Source organism: Petaurus breviceps, unplaced genomic scaffold (genome assembly GCF_028583685.1).
Source record: "Petaurus breviceps papuanus isolate PSGF00001 unplaced genomic scaffold, PetGlider_PUasm1.0 98, whole genome shotgun sequence".
Classification (NCBI taxonomy): domain Eukaryota; kingdom Metazoa; phylum Chordata; class Mammalia; order Diprotodontia; family Petauridae; genus Petaurus; species Petaurus breviceps.
The window spans coordinates 54,152,179-54,174,343 of NW_027187460.1; the positions used below are offsets into that span (position 1 = coordinate 54,152,179).

The window sequence follows — 22,165 nt, forward strand, 5'->3', positions numbered from 1 at the left end:
TTCCTTCCTTCCTTCCTTCCTTCCTTCCTTCCTTCCTTCCTTCCTTCGTTCCTTCGTTCCTTCCTTTCTTCTAGTAAACAAATTATATACTTTTCTCTCTGAGGAATCTGATTACATTCATTATCTTAATTTCTTTTCCTCTTTCTGTGTTCTACACACTTGGCAATCTGGCTTCTGACCTCCTCATTCAACTGAAACTGCTCTCTCCAGTTGATCACCCTCTTCTCATGGATACACTCCCTTTTTGACATTTTCATGACATTGTTATCTCCTGGTTCTTCTTTCACCTATATGACTGCTCCTTAATCTCAAACCCATCTTCCACTTAGCTTCCAAAGTACTATTTCTAAAGTTCAGATTTCACTGTCACCCTCTCTCCAACTCAATAAATTTCAGTGGTTCCCTCTTACCTTCAAGATGAAGTAGAAAAACCTCTGATTTTTAAAGATCTTCACATTCTGTATACATCCTACCCTATTAAAGCCTCATTTCACGATCCAGTGACATTGGACTTCTTGCTATTCCTCACATTTGCAAAACTCCACCTCCCAATTTTCTGCCTTTCTGCAAACAACCCCCATGCCTAGAATGCCCTCCCTTCCCATCTTTTCCTCTTGGTTTCCCTTGACTTTCTTGGAGACTCAATTTAAAGCCCACCTCCTGTAAGAGGCAATTTTGGGTCCCCCCAATGCTAATGTCTTCCTTCTGAGATTACTTTCCCTTTATACTTTATACATCTTAGATGTAGACTTTTTCATATATAATATTCCCTGGAAAATGTGAGTTCCTTGATGGCAGGGACCTTATTTTTGCCTTTCTTTGTATCATTACCACTTAATATAGCATCTGGAACATGGTAAGTGTTTATTTAACAAGTGCTTTCTGAATGATTGATATTCAATTAGAATGACAGACAAAAAATATTCCCACAAACGTTAGGTAAAAAGACTTTCATATAGAAACATGTTCAATGTAATTTACATTGACCTGTAAAGAAGTTTTTCTGACTGATTTGACTTTTCAAGTTTTTTTTTTTCCTGGAAAAGAAGTAGATCATTAACTTTCATAACATTAACCTGTTCTCACTTTAACTAAGTTAACATCAGCAATAATATTTAGAAATATACTTCACACAGTTAATATATCTGGAATATAATCTTGTGAAACCTTCTAAATGAAACAAGAGAAACACTACTTATAAAACTTGCCTGGAAGAAATTATTTGTGTGTTTTTATACATTTATATGGCACATTAAAGCTTGTGAAATACTTTATGTGTGTTAAAACTTCAAAACAGCTGTATGAGATGGGTGCTCCAGGTAGTATTTATGTTTTATAGATGAAGAGATTGAAGTTTAGAGAGATAAATGGACTTTTCTATTATCATAAAACTAGTGTTATTTTTTTTTTTTAAGCAATTGGGGTTAAGTAACTTGCTCAAGGTTACACGGCCAGTTATTTCTGGGTGTGGTGCTGAGTATCTGAGCCCGGTCATCCCGACACTGGAGCCGGTGCTCTTACTCGCTGTGCTACCTGGCCGCCCCTAGTGTTATTAGAATTTGAATTCAGGTCCTCCTGACTTGATGTCCAGCACTCTATCCATTGTGTTTTTTCACACCACCCTTGACTCTCAAAAAACTTTAAACAATGACAATTCATATTTTATCTCATGCTTTTACAAAGCATTTTACATTCCTCTGAATAGCCCTGTAATATCAGGAAATTTCACTGTACTAAAACAACTTTGATTTGTAAAACCTAACTGGAATATAGCAATAAAAATAATGCTATTCAGGAGAGCACTGGCCCTGGAGTCAGGAGGACCTGAGTTCAAAGCCATCCTCCGACACTTGACATTTACTAGCTGTGTGAAGTTGGGCAAGTCACTTAATCCCGATTGCCTCATCTCCCCCCTCCAAAAAAAAAAAAACAGATTTTTTCATAAGTATCCCTTTCCCCCACCTTTTTCTGTTCCATATAAGACATTCTAAATTTGTCTAAGAATTTTTCCTTCAATTTCACATGAACTGTTTGTCTTGTATAGTAAAGCAGCATCCCAGAGATAAATAGCCCCAGTACAACACTGGGAAGATCGTGCTTTTGTTACCTCCAACTACATATACTTTATTCTCTTCAATCAAGAATTGACTAACTACCTACTATGTGCCAGGGAATACCATGACAAAAGTAAAACAGTACCTTCTTCAAGGAGCTTACATTAGAATGGGGGAGACGACATATACACATACAGTATATACACAGTATACAGTATATATAACAAGACACATGCAGGGTGGACACTAGGTAACTTTGAAGGGGAAGGCAGTAGCAGCTGCACAAACTAAAAGATGCTTCATGCAGGGGTTGGAGATTGAGCAGTCTTAAAGGAAGCCAGGGATTATAAGAGGCAAAGATGTAAAGAGAGAGCATTCCAAGACAGACACTTTCAAAGTCACAGGGATGAGAAATGGAGTGTTATGTTCAAATAATAGCAAGTAGACCAGTATGATTAGATTGTAAAGGGTATAAAAGAGATGTTTAAGAAGGTTGAAAAGGTTGGATGGAGTCAAATTGTGAAAAGTTTTAAATGTCAAACAGAGGAATTGATATTTGATCCTAGAGATAAGAGAGAGAGAGTTCAATTTGCTGCCACATACCAAACTGATCAAGTCATTCCCAAACTCTAAGACTCAATCATTCATCCTCGATGAGATGTGAATGGGTCAACAGTGTTGAACTGAATTATAATGTAAGTTGTCACCACCTTCATCATTCTTATTACGCTAGTCCTTTTGCGGCTTCTTCCTGTATTCTGTACTCTTAATTCCTTCCACTCATTTCTTGAGATCTGGTAAACATATACTTCAAACTCTCAAATGTATGTGTAAGATTAGAAGCTGTGACTTCTGAGTATTATGCATAATAAACAGCATTCTGTGGCTGTATTAACAATGAAATTAAAATATTCAAGAAATTATCCCATGCTAATTTCACACTTTCAAAACTACTTAAGTGAAAATTAGCCACACCTTTAAAAGAGAAAATGAAATTTTTCTACTACCTCACAAGTTTACAAAGAACTTTCCTAACAGGTTTTTAGACTTGGAGCTATAAGGACTTTATTATTATTGGTACTAAAATTGGGCTTGTGTTATTTGATTAACATAATTAAGGAGTATTAAGCCTAGAAAACAGAAACAGATCAGTTCTTAATCATATTACCCCTGACCAGAATAGGAAAGATGGAATTGACTTCACTTTTATTGCTTCCTTAACATAAACCATGTTAGAATATATAACTCCTCTAAGCATGAACAATCAGAGTTTTTAAAGGCCTTACTTTTAGATTTTTTAAAGAATCATTTTACTAGATAAATACACACAAGAGAGCAGGGGGTAGGTAGGAAACTAAACTGTTCTGAATACAACATTTATGCTGGATTGTAAGCAACTTGAGGACAGGGATGGGATTTATCTTGGTGAATCCTAACACTATGCTCATATTTTACTGGTATTCAATTAGTGCTTATTAAATTAAACTTATCTAGCTAGGGGCCTATACTACCTTGAAATAGAGAAATCTTTACAGGTCAGAAATATACCAGGAAGCAGCATCCCATAGATAAATTTTTTCTGCCATTTTAAAAGTTTTGCATAATCAAAGCCTTCTAATTGGCTAAAGACTTTCAGATATATCTTTAAAAAAAGAACCTCCCCCCACCCCATTCATTCTATTTCCTTTCCATTCCTTTGAGCTGAAAGTAAGTAAGGAGATCTTTCCCACCAATCCCAGGTAGTCCAAGTCTAACTAAATTCTTGGCCCATGAAGAAGAAAATGAGAACAATTTATAATAAAAGGTAGTCTGATGTCATTGTCATTGTTATACTCTATTTCTTTGCCTTACTCTAACCTGAAGAACTATGAAAATAAAGTTCAGTTTAATAGATGAAGTGGTTAATATCGTCGAACCCTGCCCCCCCAACCAAGAAATGTTGGACTAATTTTCATCTGACTAGACATGATACAAATTAGCACTATTTCTCATAAGGCTGCTTCGTGAATACAGCTTTCTCTAAGAGGCATTAGGTCACTTATCATGAAATTAAAACCACCATGGAATGCTTTGCTATCTGATATATTTTTAAAACTCTGAAATATATTCACTTGCTTCCCCAGTTCATGTATATATGTGGCTCACTGTAATCTAAGCACTTCTGGCACAAGGACATACTTAATAAATGCTTTCAGGCTAATTGATACTCAAAGCTTACAACTACAGCAGAAAACACTGACAAGAAATAAATATGGGAAAAGGCCACGAGGAAAACATAGTACATAAAACATAGTACACAAATACTTAAAGGAAAAAACTTACATGTCATCCTCCTAAGACTGCGTATTATGCTTATGTCCTTAATTCCTAGGGAAGCATGTGTAAAACATTTAACATTTTCATTATTTTTATAAGTGATTTGAAGATGCCATTATACAAATCAACTGTTGAATCTTGAAATTTTTACCTGAGTGCTAATTTTCATTAGACTAGACATCATATAAAATTGAAAGTATTTCTCATCAATGTAATCACAAAAAGATACATCATGAAGACACAAATAACTTCAGATTACTTATCATGAAATTAGAGCCATCATGAAATGAATGCCTTGCCATAGAACGTCTTTTAAAAATTAAGTCAAAAGCTTATTCATTCGCCTCTGTGGCTTACGTGTGGTTAACCTAAACTTAATTTCCATTAGAGTAGATGTAATAAAACATTTTGTTTTAGCCTTCCCAATATTGTACAATTAAGTATCTCTCCAATTTCTATCATCAGTTCTGCTTGGTTTCTGCTCCATGTAACATCATACTCTCATACAGAGTACCCTGCTATCATCCCCCCACATACTTTTCAGCTTCCTTTTGTGTATTGGTTCCCACATTAGATTCTATGTTCCTTGAGGGCAGAGACTTTTACTTGTTTGTATCCCTAGAATTTAGCATTTAGCACAGCAAACAGTAGATGCTCAATAAATGTTTACTGAATCAAAATTTTATTGAATATCATATTTATTTATAAAGAGCTAAATGGTTCTGAATCAGAAATTATTTTTTGACTTGAAAACAATGTAAACAATTTTCCCGAGTATTTAGAAATTATGATGGTGGTTCTTTAATAGATACATCCTCTAACAGTAAAGGCAGTAACTTCTCCATACCTCCTTTTTCAGTATAACTATTATTGTTCTTAATCTTCCATAGATTCTTTACAGCAGGTCTAATCAATGTACTAGCAGCTTCCTTACACGTCTTTTATTCTTTGAACATCACTGCAATATTTGATGGGGCTATTTGTTAACTGTTGGGGGGTTTTGCTCCCCTAAAATTGGTTCAACTCCTTTTTACAGCATCTTGGACTTTGAAGAGGCCTGAGAAGAGCCTTAGTCCTAATAGTGTCTAAAGAAAAACCCTGTCTACAACAAATTATGCATCTACCGAAGGGCAATGCAGAATTCAAAGCAGTCCTTGCTACTTCTTGGAATCTCTAATGATTGGAAAATATTTTACATTGAGTTGAAACCTGACTCTTTGAAACTTCTACCCAGTGTTTTATTTTGTACTAGGTGAAGCCAAGCATAATAAGTCCTGATCTTGTAAGGTTCTTCAGCTTATTGATGCACTCCTTAAGATGGGATGCCATGAACTTAAGACTCTACTTTTCATGTGTTCTAAGAAGAGTAAGGCATGATTACCTTTGTTGCACTGGATAGTATATTTCTTTACATGAGCCCAGATTAGATTAGCTTTTTTGTGACTGCCATATTGTTGACTGATCAATATCAGCTTGTTCACTAAAAACCTTATTTTTTCTTCCCACAGGATCCACTGCCTATTTTGTACTTCTAAAGTTGATTTAAAAAAAAATATATGAGACTTTTCTCTATAAATTCCTATGAACCCCCCTATGCCTATAAAATTTCATCTTTTTAAATCTGCCCCCCTTTTTTTGGTCTGTTGTGAAATCTTTTGCATCTTGACTTGATTATCCAAAATATTAGCTATCTTTTGCAGCTTTGTGCCACCTGCATGTTCAGAGCCAAGATACAAACCTGGGGCTCATGATTAAGTTCAGTGATATTCTTTCTATTCCAACAAGTTTTTTTTTTTCCAAGCAATTGCTAAAAATGCTAATTATTACAGTGTCAAGGATAGACTCCTGAGACATTTCACTTCCTTATTAGTTCATTAATGGACCAATCAAATCCACTGAACTGTAATATTCTCTAGTCCATCTTTTCATTTTGTTCACAAGGTCAGTTTGTAAGAATTTCTTAAGTGTTTTGCCGAAATTCAGTTATCCGGGTATTTGTGACATTTCCTAATTTACCAGTCTATTTTAAAAAAGAAATAAGATTTGGCATGATTTATTCTATCACTTAGGGATTACTACTTTCTTTTCTGAATGCTTACAAACTATTACTTTGTATTGTGTTCTAGAATTTTGATAAATTCATTTGATCATGGTCATAGGAGCATAGACTTGGAGATGGATGAGACCTTAGTCCAACCCTCTCAATTTACAGATGAGGAAATCTAGGTCCAGAGAGGTTGTGACCTAACCAAGATCATATAGATAGTAAATAACAGAGGAAGAGTTTGAATTCAGGTTCTCTGATTTTAAAACCAGGACTTTCTCCCACTGTATCACACTTATTGACTTATAGTTTGAGGACCTCACTCTTTTCCATTTCACCAGAACCATTCTCTTTGAGTAGAGGAGAAAGACACCATGTGCCATGAATCCCATATTCCCTCCTTTCCAAATTCCATATATATATACAGCTCCCCTTTTCAATACTATATGGTCATCCTGATGAAGATTTAAGGGTAACTTGTTTTTGAAGGCCATTTAATCCTTCACTAGTGATTTGTAAAATTTAGAACTGGAAGAAATCTTAGAGATCATCTAGACCAAGCTCATCACTCTACAAATGAAGATTTTGATGCCACAAAGAAGCAAGGTCACCTAGGACACTAATGATGATATTTAAAAAAATACTTTCATGGAAGCTATTGTTTTTATTATGTGGTATTCAAACATGTTTTCCATTAAATTGCAATTTTTATTCTTTGGAAATTGTGGTGTTTTGTGATCTTCCATTAACTTGTAATTTATATTCTTTGGAAATTGTGATATTTTATGATCTGCAGCCATTTAACATCTCTGAAAGTCTACTAATACTAGAAAGATGGACTTTGGCAATAAGGTAAAGCTTACAATCATTGAAAGTGCTGCATTCTCTGATCCACTCTCTCTCCCTGCTGACTTTTGAGAGAGAAGAATAAAATGTTGTAAGCCTCTGTGTGAGGTAGTCCTTCCCATACTGTTTGCCACATAACCTTGAGCACTGGGAATCTTTGTTTCTTTTGTCTCTGTTGTGTTTATTCTTTTCTTATCCCAGGTTGATAAATACAAGGGACAGAATAGCCCTGTTAGTTTCAAAAGATTGGAAAGAGCCACCAGTTTTCAGGAATTGGAGTTTATAATGGAATTTTTTGGCAGCTAAGCCTACAGAGGACCAATTTTGAAGCAGAATCTGCTGAACCTAGCCCAAAAGTAAATATACCAGGTCATCAAAACAGTGTCTGGCAAGCAAAGGGAGGATTCATCCACTGACTATGCTGCAGCCAGAAGTGAATTTGGTAGGGAGGAATGGTTTTAGTCGTCGCTTAAAGTTTGAGCCCATTCTCCCTGGGGTGGTAGACAGATGTGCTCCCAATTTGGGGGAAAAAATTTATACTGAGTATTGCTCTATCTCCCCAGTAAATAACTTACCTATTTCTAAAAGCTAAAAAATATTCAGCCCAGATCACTTCCTCCTGTTCAATTCTAGGCTCAGGTCATTTCAGTGCCTTTCCAAGAGCTAAGTCATACATCCATAAATAGAATAACATTGAAAGGAAGCAGGTTCCCCATTATTGGAGGCCTTCAAATAGAAATAGACAAAACTTTTCAGGTTTTTTGCAAATAACCACTGAGTTACCTTCTGACTCTGAATTAATGTGATTCTGTGGTAAGATAATTTATAGGCAGAGATGGGATAAGGAAGGCTTGACAAGTAGAAGGAACAGTATGAACAAAAATACAGAGATAAGCAATGGGAAATTATTATGGTGGTAATATTTTCCAAATGTATTTTCCACTTGATTACAGCTTATGCTTAGAATGATCCTCATATAACTGTGCCACAGTGCCCCTAGGTGGCTATGTTATTGTCTAGTGAATGGCATCTTTCCTTTTTTTATTGGCAAAAATTGTAAATAGGCAGTTGAGGATCTCAATCCTTTCTCTATAAACCATTACTTATCCTTTCACAGAACCAGAGGATTTCAGAGTTTGAAGGAACCTCAACAGCCATCAGGTCCCATACCTGAAGGAATATCTACTATAACCTACCCAACAAGTAGTCATCTACCCTCTGCTTCTAGACCTCCAAGGAGGGGGAACAAAACACTTTTTAGAGGCAGCCTATTGGATAGCTCTAATTATTAGGATTGTTTCTTCCCTTAAATTAAACCTAAATTGGTCTCTTTGCAACTTGTACTCACTGCTCCCAGTTCTGTCCTTGAGAGACAAATAGAACAAATCTTCTTCACATGACAGCCTTTCAATTTCCTCCAAGGCTTCTTTTTTTTCGAGCTAAACATGCCCAATTCCTCCAACTCATCCTAGAATGTCATGAGCTGAGGTCACTTCACCAGCCTGGTTGCTCCCCTCTGGACACTCTATAGCTTATTAATGGTCTTTGCAAAGAGTGGAGCCCAGAACTGAACACAATATTCCAAATGAGAGCTGAAAGGGCAGAACACAATGGGATTACCACTTCCCTTTTCCTGGAAGCTATACCTCCTTAAGGCAGATCAAGAGTTGAACATTCCTATAGGAAGCCTTATGACTTAGAATAAGTATTAAGCTTTTCTGGAATAAAGTAGTTTTATATTATTGCTTCCTAACCTTATCTCATACCAATCTGTAGATACTCTATACTTCAACCAAACTCCATTATTGACTGCCCCTGAATATTTCCATGCTTGCCCCTGTACTAAGCCTTTTATCACAGTTTCCTAGTTTTTGAATGTCCTTATGCCCTGTAATGGGAATGGGAATTTGAAGATCTTCTCTGCCCCTTAATAGACCTAGGGGAGTTTGAAGACCTCCCCTGCTTTGAAAGTAAACTCTGCCCTCTAATAGGCTGAATGTAATCACATAGAGCCTGTGATGGAGGGAATTTGCTGATGGGTGCAGCAGAGTCCACAGGAAGCTTCCCTGCTGTGAAGATAAACTCTGCCCCCTAATAGGCTAAATAGAGTCACATGGAGCCTGTGGTGGGAGGAGTTTGCTGAAGGGAGGCAGACCCCACAGGAAGCTGGTCAGAGCTAGCCAGACTATGGGGGACAGAAGAGCTCAGGCAAGGAGATAGAGAGGTTTGTGAGTAAATATTGATAGTATATTGGTTTGTGGGAAGCCTAAAGAATGCTGTGGCTGTCAGCATTATTATGGCTTCTGAATATCTTTGGTACTATGATGGAATCGGTTTACTGGTTTTGGGATTGGGTTTTCTGGTGTCTAAAAAATCCTTCAATTCTATCCTCTACCTGGAGAATCGGGTATATTTTGTGATTGAACATCATGTGATACTTATAGTCATGGTCTTTATCATGATCGTGGGTGCTGTAAATATTTCATTGGTGCTACGTGCCCCCATCTTAGTCTGCTAGCATCTTTCAAAGTCCAATTCAATGCCAGGCCATCTATGAAGATTTTACTGATTCATACTCAGAGATCTAGAGATGGAAGGCCCTTAGGGGCCAGCTAGTCATCTGGTTTAACCCCTTCATTTTAGAAAAAAGGAAAACTAAGGCCCAGAGAGGTTCTTATTTTATTAGCTAGAAGTAATTGATTGCTCAGTTATCTGACGCTATAGAACTTTATATTCATCTTACACATTTGTGATACTCTGTTACAATAACTAACATATTTTAAGAGAAGGGGACAGTATAATGACCCCTAAGTTTCACACAGCTCCCTTCTCTTTGGCTTTAGGAAGTTTATTTTAGACAAACAGTTAAGAGGTAAGCCACAATCATTCTGAGCTCCCCCCCCCCCCCAATTAAGAAAGTTCCTAACATTTAAATAGAGCTTCAGCTCTTTTCCTAACCTTATATTTTTTATCAATCTCTAGCTAACTTCTGGTTTCTTTTTGTTTCATGCAAAATTCAGTTTACTGGAAGCATTTGGGTAACAAAACAACAGGGTGTATCATAGTGTCTATGAATAGACACACCAGGAGAGAAAAGAACAGATATTTTCTTGGGATTTTCCTCAGCCTGGGTCTTCCCTTTTGAGATGTCTGTAGAGTCAATGATTCTCTTAGATATCTCCCTTCCTTCACTGTTCAGTCTTCCCCTTGTTTTGCAAAGGTATGCTGAAAATGCCATGTTTGCTTCAACTTAGCAAATCCAGGGACATCCAGACTCTCTCTGAGATAATTTCTTCCTTTTATACAACTTGCCTAAGGCTGTCTCTCATACAAAGGCTCTGATTAATTCAAGGCCTTGTTCACATACACTGTTCTGGTTGTTTCATTTGATTAACACATGTTCTTATCAGAGTCAAAATGGGGTGGTTTCAACATACATATATACATATGTATGTATATGTACACATGTATGTACATATGTATGCATCATGGTCTAATATGTACAACATTTACTTTGTATATTCCTTCTCTCCTGCTATTAAAATTTAAACTCCTTGAAAGCAGGGGCTATTATTTATCTTTATAGCTTAACCAATATCTAGCAAAGTGTATCATACACAGTAGGCCCTGGTTTGTTGAATGAGATAAAAATAGTTAACTCAATCATAGACTTGTCAAAGTTAAGATTAAACATCAACCAACATCAATGATATTCCAGATACTTAAATTCATAGGATATAGAGCTAGAAGGAATATTAGCAGTCATCTAACCCATCTTTGACATTTAATGGATGAAGAATTTGAGGTCCCCAAAGGTTAAATGATTTTCCTAAAGTCATATAACTAGTAAAGGACAGAGATGGGACTGGAATCCAAGTCTCCTGAAGCCAAATTCACAATCCTTTCCTCAATATCAGTTTACCAGATAAGTGTGTCTTCCTCCTGTCCTTTGCAGACTTTATAGCATATGAACTATTTATACCTATTTATATAGTTAGTAGTCAATCAATGTGGAAAGAAAAGACAAAGGAGGGAATGGAGCAGTGATAAATGGGAAATTCCTGGGAGATAGAATTCTAGCTCATAAGAGACATTAACAACCAGAATAGCTGACAATTTGAAAAAGCATTGATACTGGTAAGGGTGATGAGATCAGCAGCCAGATTGCAAGGGGCTGAGAAGGGAGAGTAGAAGAAGTAGAGGCAAGAAGTATAAAGAGTTTTGTTGTGTTTATTTTGTTTCTTTATTCTAGGAGTTTGACTATGAAAGAGAAATACACAGTGAAAATTTGAGAAAATTGTAGGATCAATGGAGCTTTTTTTTTTAAGATGATAGTGTCTTGGGGCGGCCAGGTAGCACAGCGAGTAAGAGCACCAGCCCAGTGTTGGGATGACCTGGGAATCAAATCCGGGCTCAGATACTTAGCATCACACCCAGAAATAACTGGCTGTGTAACCTTGAGCAAGTTACTTAACCCCAATTGCTTAAAAAAAAAAAGATGATAGTATCTTAGTCCTTCCTAAACTTTGATTCTCTAATTCCTTCCTTCTCCTAACAATGCAACCTTCTTTCCAAATGTTCATTTTGGCATGCATTCTCCATGGATCTTTTTTTTTTTTTACGTTACTGACTTAGCTTGGAGCTTTACCAACAAATTGTATCAAAACAAGCTATGAGCCATATAGGAAGAAAAAGGTTTATTCTAGGAGTGTTCTTAAGGGATAAAAAAAAAATAACAAGTCAGGGAGGCAGTAACAGTAAAACAACATTAAGGATGTGAATCATCAAAGCTAGGGAATCAAAAATATCCTAAGACCAGATTTATCTTATTAATCCATACACACCCATGAGAGAATGAAGTGATCAGGAATGACTTGCTGACTGGGGTCCAAAGCTGAGCAGACCCCAGAAATGAGCTCTAACTATACTTTGCCAAGAAAGCAGAAGCTGTCAAGTTTATGTAAGGCTGAATTTAGGTCCTGCTGTGTCCTATAAGACATGAACACTGATATAATTGGTGATTTCATAGCATCTAGGCTCAGAGCAATAAACAATAACCTCATTACTTTAGAAAACAAAATCTTCCCTGGAGACATCTTATTTGGTTCCATAAGTCTGACCATACATGCTCTTGCTCAAGAAACTTCAGGGGGCTCCCTATTGCCTCTAGGATGAAAACAACAATAACAAAACACCAAACTAAACTTTTCATCTTGGCATTTAAAGGCCTTGACCTGTCTCCAGCTTATTTCCCAGACTTTTTTGATATCACTTCTCTTTCCCATTCTATGCTCCAGCCAAATAGGACTACATGCTATTTCCTGAGCTAAGCCTTTCATCTCCTGCCCACCTACCTTTGCTTTTGCACACATTGCCTCTTGCCCAGAAGGCCTAGAATGCAATCTCCACTCACCTCTAATTCTTAAAATCTCTGGCTACTCATGGCACCTACTACAAGAAGCCTTTCCTGATCCCACTGGTTGCTAGTACTCCCTCCCTCCTCTAGCTATCATGCCTATAGTTTATTACTGAAATAGCATTTAGGCTCCTGAAAGCAGAGACTGTTTTCTGCTTTGTCCTAATATCCCCAGGACCTGGCACAGTGCTTTGCATATAGTAGATGATGAATATATGCTCCTTGGATCAGACTGGATATAAAAGTGGAAAAAAGCATATAGGCCACACATAATTCACAAGGTTTTCCACATTTTTATCACAGTGTGGATTAAATTTAATTGGATATTGTTGAGTCAAACCAAACGTGAAATTTAATTACAGGAAAACTATTAGAGTATAATTTGGTAACCTATGTCACAATGCTGACATTGCTGTGAATATAAAAATCAAATCTTTGTCATAATGTTTCCTGAATTGAACCAATGAATCTTGTGACACAATTCTACCTAAACTCAAGTGCCTCAAAACCTCCATGGTTCCATCATTGTAGATACTCTTTCCTCATTGATGCTAATCACAACTTTTCCATTCCTTAGGACATGGTTTCCTGAGTTGCTATAGCCAAATAATTTAATCACTTGGTGACAAAGCTGTTGGTGATGAGTCTTGCTGAAGTTAGCAAGACTGGTCCTAAGCACCCCATCTGCTATCGAGCCTGCATTTGGACCCTGCCCAGTTTGGTAGGACTTGCAAGACCATGTGTTTCTGATGACATGACTAGTTAGAACCCAGGATTACTCCAATCCACAATGAGGCATCAAATGGCAGGATTTCTGTGTGTTTGGTTAGAGGACCTCAATGAAGCTAAAAGAAAGGGTAGAAAGCTGCCTGTGTCTGGCTGGCAATGTAAACCCAGGACTGATCAAACTTTTGTAGTTCATTTATTCCTTGGCATGATGTGTACCCTGCTTTACAAAAAAAATGATGAGAAAAAGGAAGAGTATGTAGAAAAGAGTCTAGGACTTTAAATAGGCAGGCGACATACTTCAAAGTACAGGTGACATACTTCAAAATGAAAGAAAAAGAAACAATAGGTGGGATGACTGCTTTCAATCAAAGTAATCATTCTTTCCCAGGGTAAGTCAGGAGGAAAGGAAGATTTTTCCTCCCCTTGGCTCTGCACTGTGAGCCCAATAGCTTGATTTTGTTATTACCGTAGCTGAACTGTAATTAATTCTGTAGAGAGGACTACTATTTCTGTGGAATGTATAATATGCAGAAAGAGAACTATAGAGTAAAATTTAAGTATAGACACTGCAGCTGGGGTGTTTGAAAGAATCAGATTTTATTGAAAAAGCATATTATTGAACACTTCTAGTAAAGTTCCCCAAAAAGCATTACAGATTATTTTAAAAAGGCAAGTAGGTAAAAGTTATATGTAATTTTTGTTGTTCAGTCATTTTTTTTAGTTGTGTCCAATTCTTCATGACCACATTTGGAGTTTTCTTGGCAAAGATACTGGAGTAGCTTGCCATTTCCTCCTCCAGCTCATCTGACACATAAGAAACAGCAAACTGGGTTAAGTGAGTTGCCCAGGGTCACACAGCTTGTAAGTTTCTGAAGCCAGATTTGAACTCAGAAAGATAAGTCTTCCTGACTTTAGGCCCAGTGATCTATCCACTGCACCACCTATATATAATAATAATGCCTAATAATAAGTAGTACTTACATGGTATGTACTGTGTGATAGAGTGCTAAATGCTTTTCAAATATGATCTCACATTTGAGCATTCTGGGCTTTCTGGGGTCTGCTCTGTCTTTTGTAGATAGTATTTTTATTCTCACTATTTTCATTTTTTAGTTGAAGAAACTGAGGCAAACAGAGATTAAGTGACTTGCCCAATGTCACACAGCTAGGAAGTATCTGAAGTTGGATTTTTAACTCAAGTCATCCTAATTCAAGGCTCTGTACTCTGTCCATGGGGCCACTTATGTATGTATGTATGTACACATATGTATATGTGTGTGTATATGTAAATATCCTTGAAGTAATGACAATAAGAACAACAAAAGGAGTCTTAGACCTGGAAGGGACCTTAGATCCAACCTATAGATGAGGAAACCAAGGCACAAAGAGCTAAGGTGACTTTACTAAGGTCACTGGGAACTTCTCCCCTTCTCTTGACTTAGAGGAAAATTATTTTAAAATAGTAATCAAAATATTGACTGTGAAGCAATAATTTCTTCTTTTTGGGCTATTGTTCAGTGACTGGTAGCAGTTTATTCAAGTATGACATGTCTTTCAGATAGATTGCTTCAAGCAATGAATTCCATTTCCATTTTAATTGAAGATACAGTATTTATTAACAAACAGGAATGGGATGAAACAGGAAATTATTTAAAACTTTATTCAGCTGGCATTACCTTTATCAGTGCTCCCTGAATACACTGTTGTGTGGGGTTTCTGTTTACTTAATTCTCTGTAGCTTTGCCTAAAGGATACATAATGACAGGACTTTCTAATTATGCAAATGCATTGCCAGGGTTAGAGGACTAATGTGGAGTTCCATCTGAAGTAGGGCCCATTCCTACATCAGATGATTTCTCAATGTGACTATACTTCTGAAGACTCCTTTACATAAGACTTTATGCTCAATTTTTATAACTATGGGAAAAAAATAATTCTGGATTTAGCTAATCCTTCTATTAAGCAAATACAATGACCAGTCTAATCCCTAGAAAACGGAGTAAACAGATTAAGCTAAAAGATGCACTTGGACTGTTCCTCAGCAAGGAAGCACAGTGGGTCATGGATGGCACCAAACCAAGTCTCCCTTTCTCAACCCAGCAGCTAGTGATGATCAAATCACAAACCATCTGGTAACTCAATGAGTAATGCTTTTCAAAACCTCAGGTGCATACCAGAAGCCTTTTGTGACCTGTTTTGAACTTGAAAAATTGTATAGTAGATGCATTTTTTTTTTTCAGAAAGTTAAGGTAGATGGAGAAAAGTTCCCTTTTGCCTATCTTCTTGGAATCTATGGAGCAATGAAAAAGTAGGCAGCTAGGTGGCACAGTAGATAGAGTGCAGTGCTTGGAGTCAAGTAGACATGAATTTGAATCCTACTTTAGACACTGAGCAGTGTGACCCTGGGCAAGTCACTTAACTCTCTGCCTCCAAAAAAAATTAAAGAGCTATATAAATGCTATCTATTATTATTATTTTAATCATTATTATAAAGTACCTATATGTGTAAAGGCCCTTTGCTGGATGCTGAGGACAGAGATGGAAAAATAGTGTAGTCCTTGTCCTAAATGAACTTTCAGTTTAACAGCATTGAAAGGGAAATGTCCAATGATAATTATAACACAAGGGAGGTGATTTTTCAAAAGTGTAATTCCAACCATGCCATTCCCCTGTTACTTTCACAATCAAATATAAACTCCTCTTTTTAGCATTTAAAACTCTTTATAACTGCAACTATCCTACTTATTACTATTTTTTTTTTGACATAGCTATAGTCGTGTAACCTTTCTGAACCTTAGTTTCTTCATCTGTAAAATGAGAATAATGATACTTTACTGGCAGATGTGTGCTGATAACTGTTTAACGATCGACTCTAGGAACAAATGTGCCCAGGACAAACTTTTAAGTTTAATTTGCATTAATAACATTTTCTCTATCACATTAAGTCTAGACACTCTATAAAACAATAAATCAAGTCCTGATCTGTAGCAATCGCCAATTTTCTAAATGTAAATGCTTACAGTGAAAATTTAACAATTGTCAATTAGGAGTTGGTTCCAGTACACTCCTTACTATTCTACATACTTTGAGGATTTATTGTTGTCAACCTTTGAAAGTTTGGTCTAAGAAAGACACAGTTACATTGTCTGAGTCCATGTTTTATTTCTCCCAAAACAGGCAGCATGCATATACATGGAGCTGAAGTGTTGGAGCTGAACTCACTTTGGGGTTGCACTACACAGTTTATATATCTTTTTAGCAGAGGCTGATATCACCCCATCATAATTTTATCTCTAGATAGAGGAAGTACTTCTTCTATTAGACCACTCCCCCAACCATAGGAGACCACTCCCAGGCTTGGGCTCTCTAGACAAAAGAATCTGTCTCCAGCAAAGCCTGAGCAGAATACAATGGAGTTTTGTACCTTTGATTAAATTGCTTCCCAGCTAGTGTTGGCATTTGACCAAGATAAGGAGACTCAATGCAACCTCATTATCAGTAATGTCCTTCTGAAGAAGAAACTGAACTTTGGAAAAAGGTGTTGAGAAAGGCCCTAAATCTCTAAGATAATGATTACTAAGAAAAAAATCATTTTTCACATTGTGAAGTTCAAATGAGATGTATAGAAAAGTGAACATATATTATTACTGTATTATTGTTCTGTTTTCATTATTGTTAAAAAGTTCAGCTAGAAATGGCCCTGGGACAAGTCATTATCCTACTATTTAACATTTGAAAACAGGTCTTCTCATTCTAAATCTAGTATACTATTATACAATAGATATTTAGCAGAAGTTAGAAATATGGGACCAGAGTTCAAGCGTCTGGGGAAAGATTAAAGCATAGAAAAACTATCAATAGGATGTAAAAATTCTTAAGTTGTACCTTTGTGTGTACCCCATTTCCAACAAACCTATTACTTCATGGAACCATATAGCTGAAAAAGATCAATGTAAAACCAACAGTTCTTTTCATACTGCAAATATGTAGAGATTGTTCTGTAGTTGGTATAATTACATCCTAATATATCAGGATGCCTAGGAATCAGAGGATGATGTATAAAGAGCTATGGACTCTTGCACAGCAATCCAACAAAGGTGTTTGGATGTAAGTCCATGTTCTTTTTCTTTCTTTTTTTTTGGAGGGGGGAAGGTAGGGCAATTGGGGTTAAGGGACTTGCCTAAGGTAACACAAGTAGTTTTTTGTGTTAAGTGTCTGAAGTCAGATTTGAACTCAGGTCCTCCTGACTCCAGGCCCTGTGCTCTATTCACTGCACCAACTAGCCGCCCCATGTAAGCCCATTTTCTATAGGATCACCAAAAGCATCCTTGGTGTACACCATTAGCATATAGGACAACAGGGATAAAATGCACTCCATCCCATGCTCACATGATTTGGATCTTCTCTCCTAGTTCTATAATTTGAAAGACTTTTGTTCCAAGATGAGAGAAATAATTATCAATAACCAATAATTTGGGGAGATCCAGCATTTTCCCCTTCTTTTAAAATCTTGATTTTAAAAAGTAAAAAGTTCGGTCTCTTGGAAGGATTTTGCTGATAAGGAGATTGAATTTTCTTATTCAAGACACCAAGCTAGTTTGGGTGGGGCATACATTCTTTGAATAGATAGCCCAAGGCTGGGAGTTATACAGACAGTTATTCTGTCTAAGGGTGACATGATGTCACTGTCAATCCCTTATTTCAATATAGTCCATCTCCAGTTGTGTTAACCAGTCAGAGTTGATTGCCACTCCTCTTCCAAAAGAACATATTAGTCCTGAGCTGCACTCCCCCCCCTCCCCCAAGTGTCTGGTATAAGGGAGACCATCCTTTTATTGATAGCATTTTAGCCTTATTAATAAAATGATTAAATTACCCAGAAACGATGTCTCAACTTTTTTAATCATTATAAATCAGCTTATAAACTATGAATCTTTGGTATGGGAGCATCAAATTAAAATGCTCTTCTGAAGTGTTCATGGATCAATTTTATGTCCAGGCAATTGTGAGCAACAGCTTGGTCTGTGATGATGGTTATTTGTTGAATTCTTTGGGATATTTTTGTTTGTATGTGTTATATAAGTGTCTGCCATGTGCCAACCCATGAAAGACAGTAAATATTATGTATATTTTATATGTATAAATTTTATACATATGTATAATTTTAGCCACTAGTTAATCTCATACTAGGTATTTAGTAGGTACTTAAATTTTATAGCTTAAGTGATATTACACAGTCTACCATTTTCTTCAAAAATAGTACTGATTACTAAGTCTCTCAAGGATAACCTTTCTGTAATTTCTAGTGGCAATGATCTGGCCTTTAATTGACATCATAAATACACACATTTGCACAAAAAATCCACATGACTCAGTCATTCATCCAATGCTTTTTGATATATTGTTGGACAAATTTATGTAGATGTTACCTATGGAAGACCTTTTGATCTTAGGGGCAAACTAATTCCCATTGCATTTGACAAATCCAATGGCATGTACTTGTTAACTGCCATGACTGCTAAGTGAAGAAAGAGATGTCTGCTTATTCCAAAAATACTTCTGTAGGTTTTTGACCTATTCATTATGTGTTCTAAGAGTCTGTCAATCCCCTTCCCATTTTGTTGAGGAAGTGTTCATTTTTCTATAGCTGCCAAGGCTAACTGGCCCAATGCTTCTTTAATATCAGGATATTTTCCAAATCTTCAATGGACATTTTATGGTTCTGAGAGACTGATGCTGAGAAGGTAACTGCTTTCAGTTTGTTCTTCCCATTCAACTTTTATTTCAAGAAGCTAGTGTCTCAAAGGATTCAGCTATAGCCTTCACATTAACACCTTTATGTTAGATATTTCTTGCCTGGAGAAGACCAAGATATTTGTAGATATTGCCTTCATTAAGTAGTAACCTATAGTAGCCCACAAAGTGACCTACAGATTCCAGCTCAAAGTCTTTAGTCTTTGTCATTCCTCCATGTACATCAAGAATTATGCCTTCATTTACGCTGAATGGCTTTTTAATGTTATTGGGAAAAGATAAAAGATTTGACCCATATGACTTGATGTTACTCATGTAAATCATGTGATTATTTAAATACTTTAGTTCAACTTCTCCTTTAATTTGGAAGTCATACTTAGCTCTGTTTAGGAGATATAATTGATTAAGGTTAAGCAGAAACATAAGCAGTTTAGTCTCCCTGAAACAAAGAAACAGTTTAGTCTCCCTGAAAAAAAATGTCACATTTAATATGAATTGTTCTTAACATTATTGTATTGGTGGTGTATTTTATTTTATTTTATTTTTTCAGGGGGTAGGGCAGGGCAATTGGGGTTAAGTGACTTGCCCAAGGTCACATGGCTAGTAAGTGTTAAGTGTCAGAGACTGGATTTGAACTCAGGTCCTCCTAACTCCAGGGCCAGTGCTCTATTCCCTGCACCACCTAGCTGCCCCAAGTGGTGCATTTTAAATAGAGAATAGTTATTACTACTATGTCTACCTACTACTACTACTTTTGCTGAAAGCCCTTTCTTAGTAATTCTCAGATACTGAATACCAGAATTCAGTGGCCCCTTTTATAACAGAGTCAGTCCTTTAAATTCAATCTCTTCCTCTTTATGAAAAACCTAAGACTAGAAAAAGTTACCAGGGGAATCTTTACCCTGGACTGTGTTTATATAATTAACATCTTATCTTCAACTATCTATTAATGTAGTATACTGGATGGAATTATTTCCCATGTTTTGGACATCTTATTAAGGAAGGTAAGAAATGAAAATATTTTCAAGTATCATTTAGGGGAAATGTTTTCTTCAGTCCTGATGACCAGTTTTTTAGGTAATACTTCCCTTAAGAAGAAAAGCATTCTTAATCAAGCTAATTAATTGAAAGGGTTTGGTGTTGGCAAGGGGTCATTAAATGCTGACTTCTTTCTGCATATGCACAATCAGATAGAATAGCAAAAAAAAAAAAAAAAGAATTCTTCCAGAAGGTGGGAGGAGAAATGAAAAGGACAAATTTCGTATCTATCATCTATCTATCCATCCATCCATCCATCCATCTATCTATCTATCTATCTATCTATCTATCTATCTATCTACCTACATACATATATACACATACATATAAATGCATATAACATGTATATATACAAACAGATACATATAGTCATTTAGGAAAAAGATAACATAGATAGGTTTTAGCTCAGTCTATTTATATACCTTCAAGGTTACTAAGTAAAGGAGTGGAGGAAATTGTTTCAGTTGATGGAGCATAGAGCAATGGCCTGAAGGTAAGGAAAGAAAGCTTAGAATGCTTAAAAAAAAAACATTGCAAAGTAGAAAGAACAATTCAGCAAAAACACATACATGTCAGACGTGATGGAGTAAGGATATTCCAGAATTAATTATTAGAAATTATCTAGGCCATGGGCATGGACTGTCCCCTAGGCTTGGAATGTATTTCATCCTCTTAGAATCCTCAGGGCAATAGTCTTGCATTATTGGCAAGCTCCCATTATATCTGCAACAGGAAGTCACCAGTGTCAGAAATGTTCTTGGCAACATCTTGATGTATTAAAAAATTTTTTTTTTCTTAAAGTCTTAGCTTTTCCCTTGTTTATGATGATTTCCCACAAAAAGTTTTAAGTATCCTAGGCTTTAAGTATACTATGATTGCTAATATTTTTATCTTGGAGGGTTCCTGGCACATTTCTGCTATCCAACAAACTTGGAACAATAATAGTAAAAAACAATAACAAGCTGCTAACAACATGCCTTATCAGCTGATTTTTTCTCATGACATTTCCCCAATCATACTTGCTGTATCTTCAACATTTTCTGGAACAATTTCCCTCCTGAAACCATCCCACTGGCAGCAAGACAACTGGCCCCCAGCTTTATTCCTATGTTTTGTCATGGTGACACTATAGCTTATTCCCAATAAACAGACAGACACCCTGCAAATCTTCCTCTGAGGCAAACATCAGAATTGATTTACAATAGATCAGTGAAAGTGCATCAGTAACATGACAACTTTCATCCTCTCCCCTAGCTATCGCTCACAAAGCCTTTTTTCACAATGCCAGGGCCCCCAATATCCTGAGCAGAGGCAATTCCAAAGTCTCAGAGAAATGAGGTTGGCCACTGGACAGGATGATTCTTTCCCTGATCCAAACTTAGACATGGAACATTCAGTTGTATCTCACTTAGAAATATTCAAAAAGAAGGGATTTAATAAAATGTGTAAAGGGACTGGTCAATGAGAAGCCAGACCTTATGAGCATCTACAGTATACTCAGTTTTATGAAATTTCCCATGTAGAATTTGGAGCATGTATAGATTTCTACGATTGTTTCCAATCTATTTGCTGGTTACTTTCTTGATTGGATGCTGTATTGGAATTGGGAAAAAATTCCCAATGAGACAAATCAATTTCTTTCCTGCCTGGCTGCCTTCAAGTGAGGAAGTGATAACTGCTATAAGCCTTGAGGTAGAGAAAATAAGCTTGATAAGAAACGATGGCCTTATCATGGCTTCTGTCCCTAGTGTGTCTATTCTTTTCCACCAGGAGTGAAGGAGTATTAGAGAAGGAATAGATTAGTCTGGGATCTTGTGAAGTTTGAAATGCTGGAAGTGGAGCCCATGTCAAGGTTTGCAGGCAGCTGAGCCTAGGTGATGATGGTCAGCCTGCTTGAAGCAGCCCAGCAGTAGATTAACACCAAGACAATGGTTTGTACAAGTAAGGGGGTGAATTTGTTCAAAGTGT

At 36.6% G+C, this 22,165-nt stretch overlaps 1 protein-coding gene across 5 annotated transcripts in view; it reads right to left on the minus strand.

Annotated features, from left to right (window-relative positions):
• The window catches only part of OXR1 (oxidation resistance 1), a 592,053-nt gene that overhangs the window by 203,896 nt on the left and 365,992 nt on the right, over positions 1-22,165 (minus strand). For 3 of the 5 annotated variants that reach the window (XM_069081335.1, XM_069081336.1, XM_069081339.1), the window contains one exon: positions 4,377-4,421. The exons of the other annotated variants lie outside the window; for them this stretch is intronic. In XM_069081335.1, coding sequence (XP_068937436.1) covers positions 4,377-4,421 — 45 coding nt within the window. The remainder of the gene's footprint in view (positions 1-4,376; positions 4,422-22,165) is intronic. 5 annotated transcript variants of the gene reach the window in all.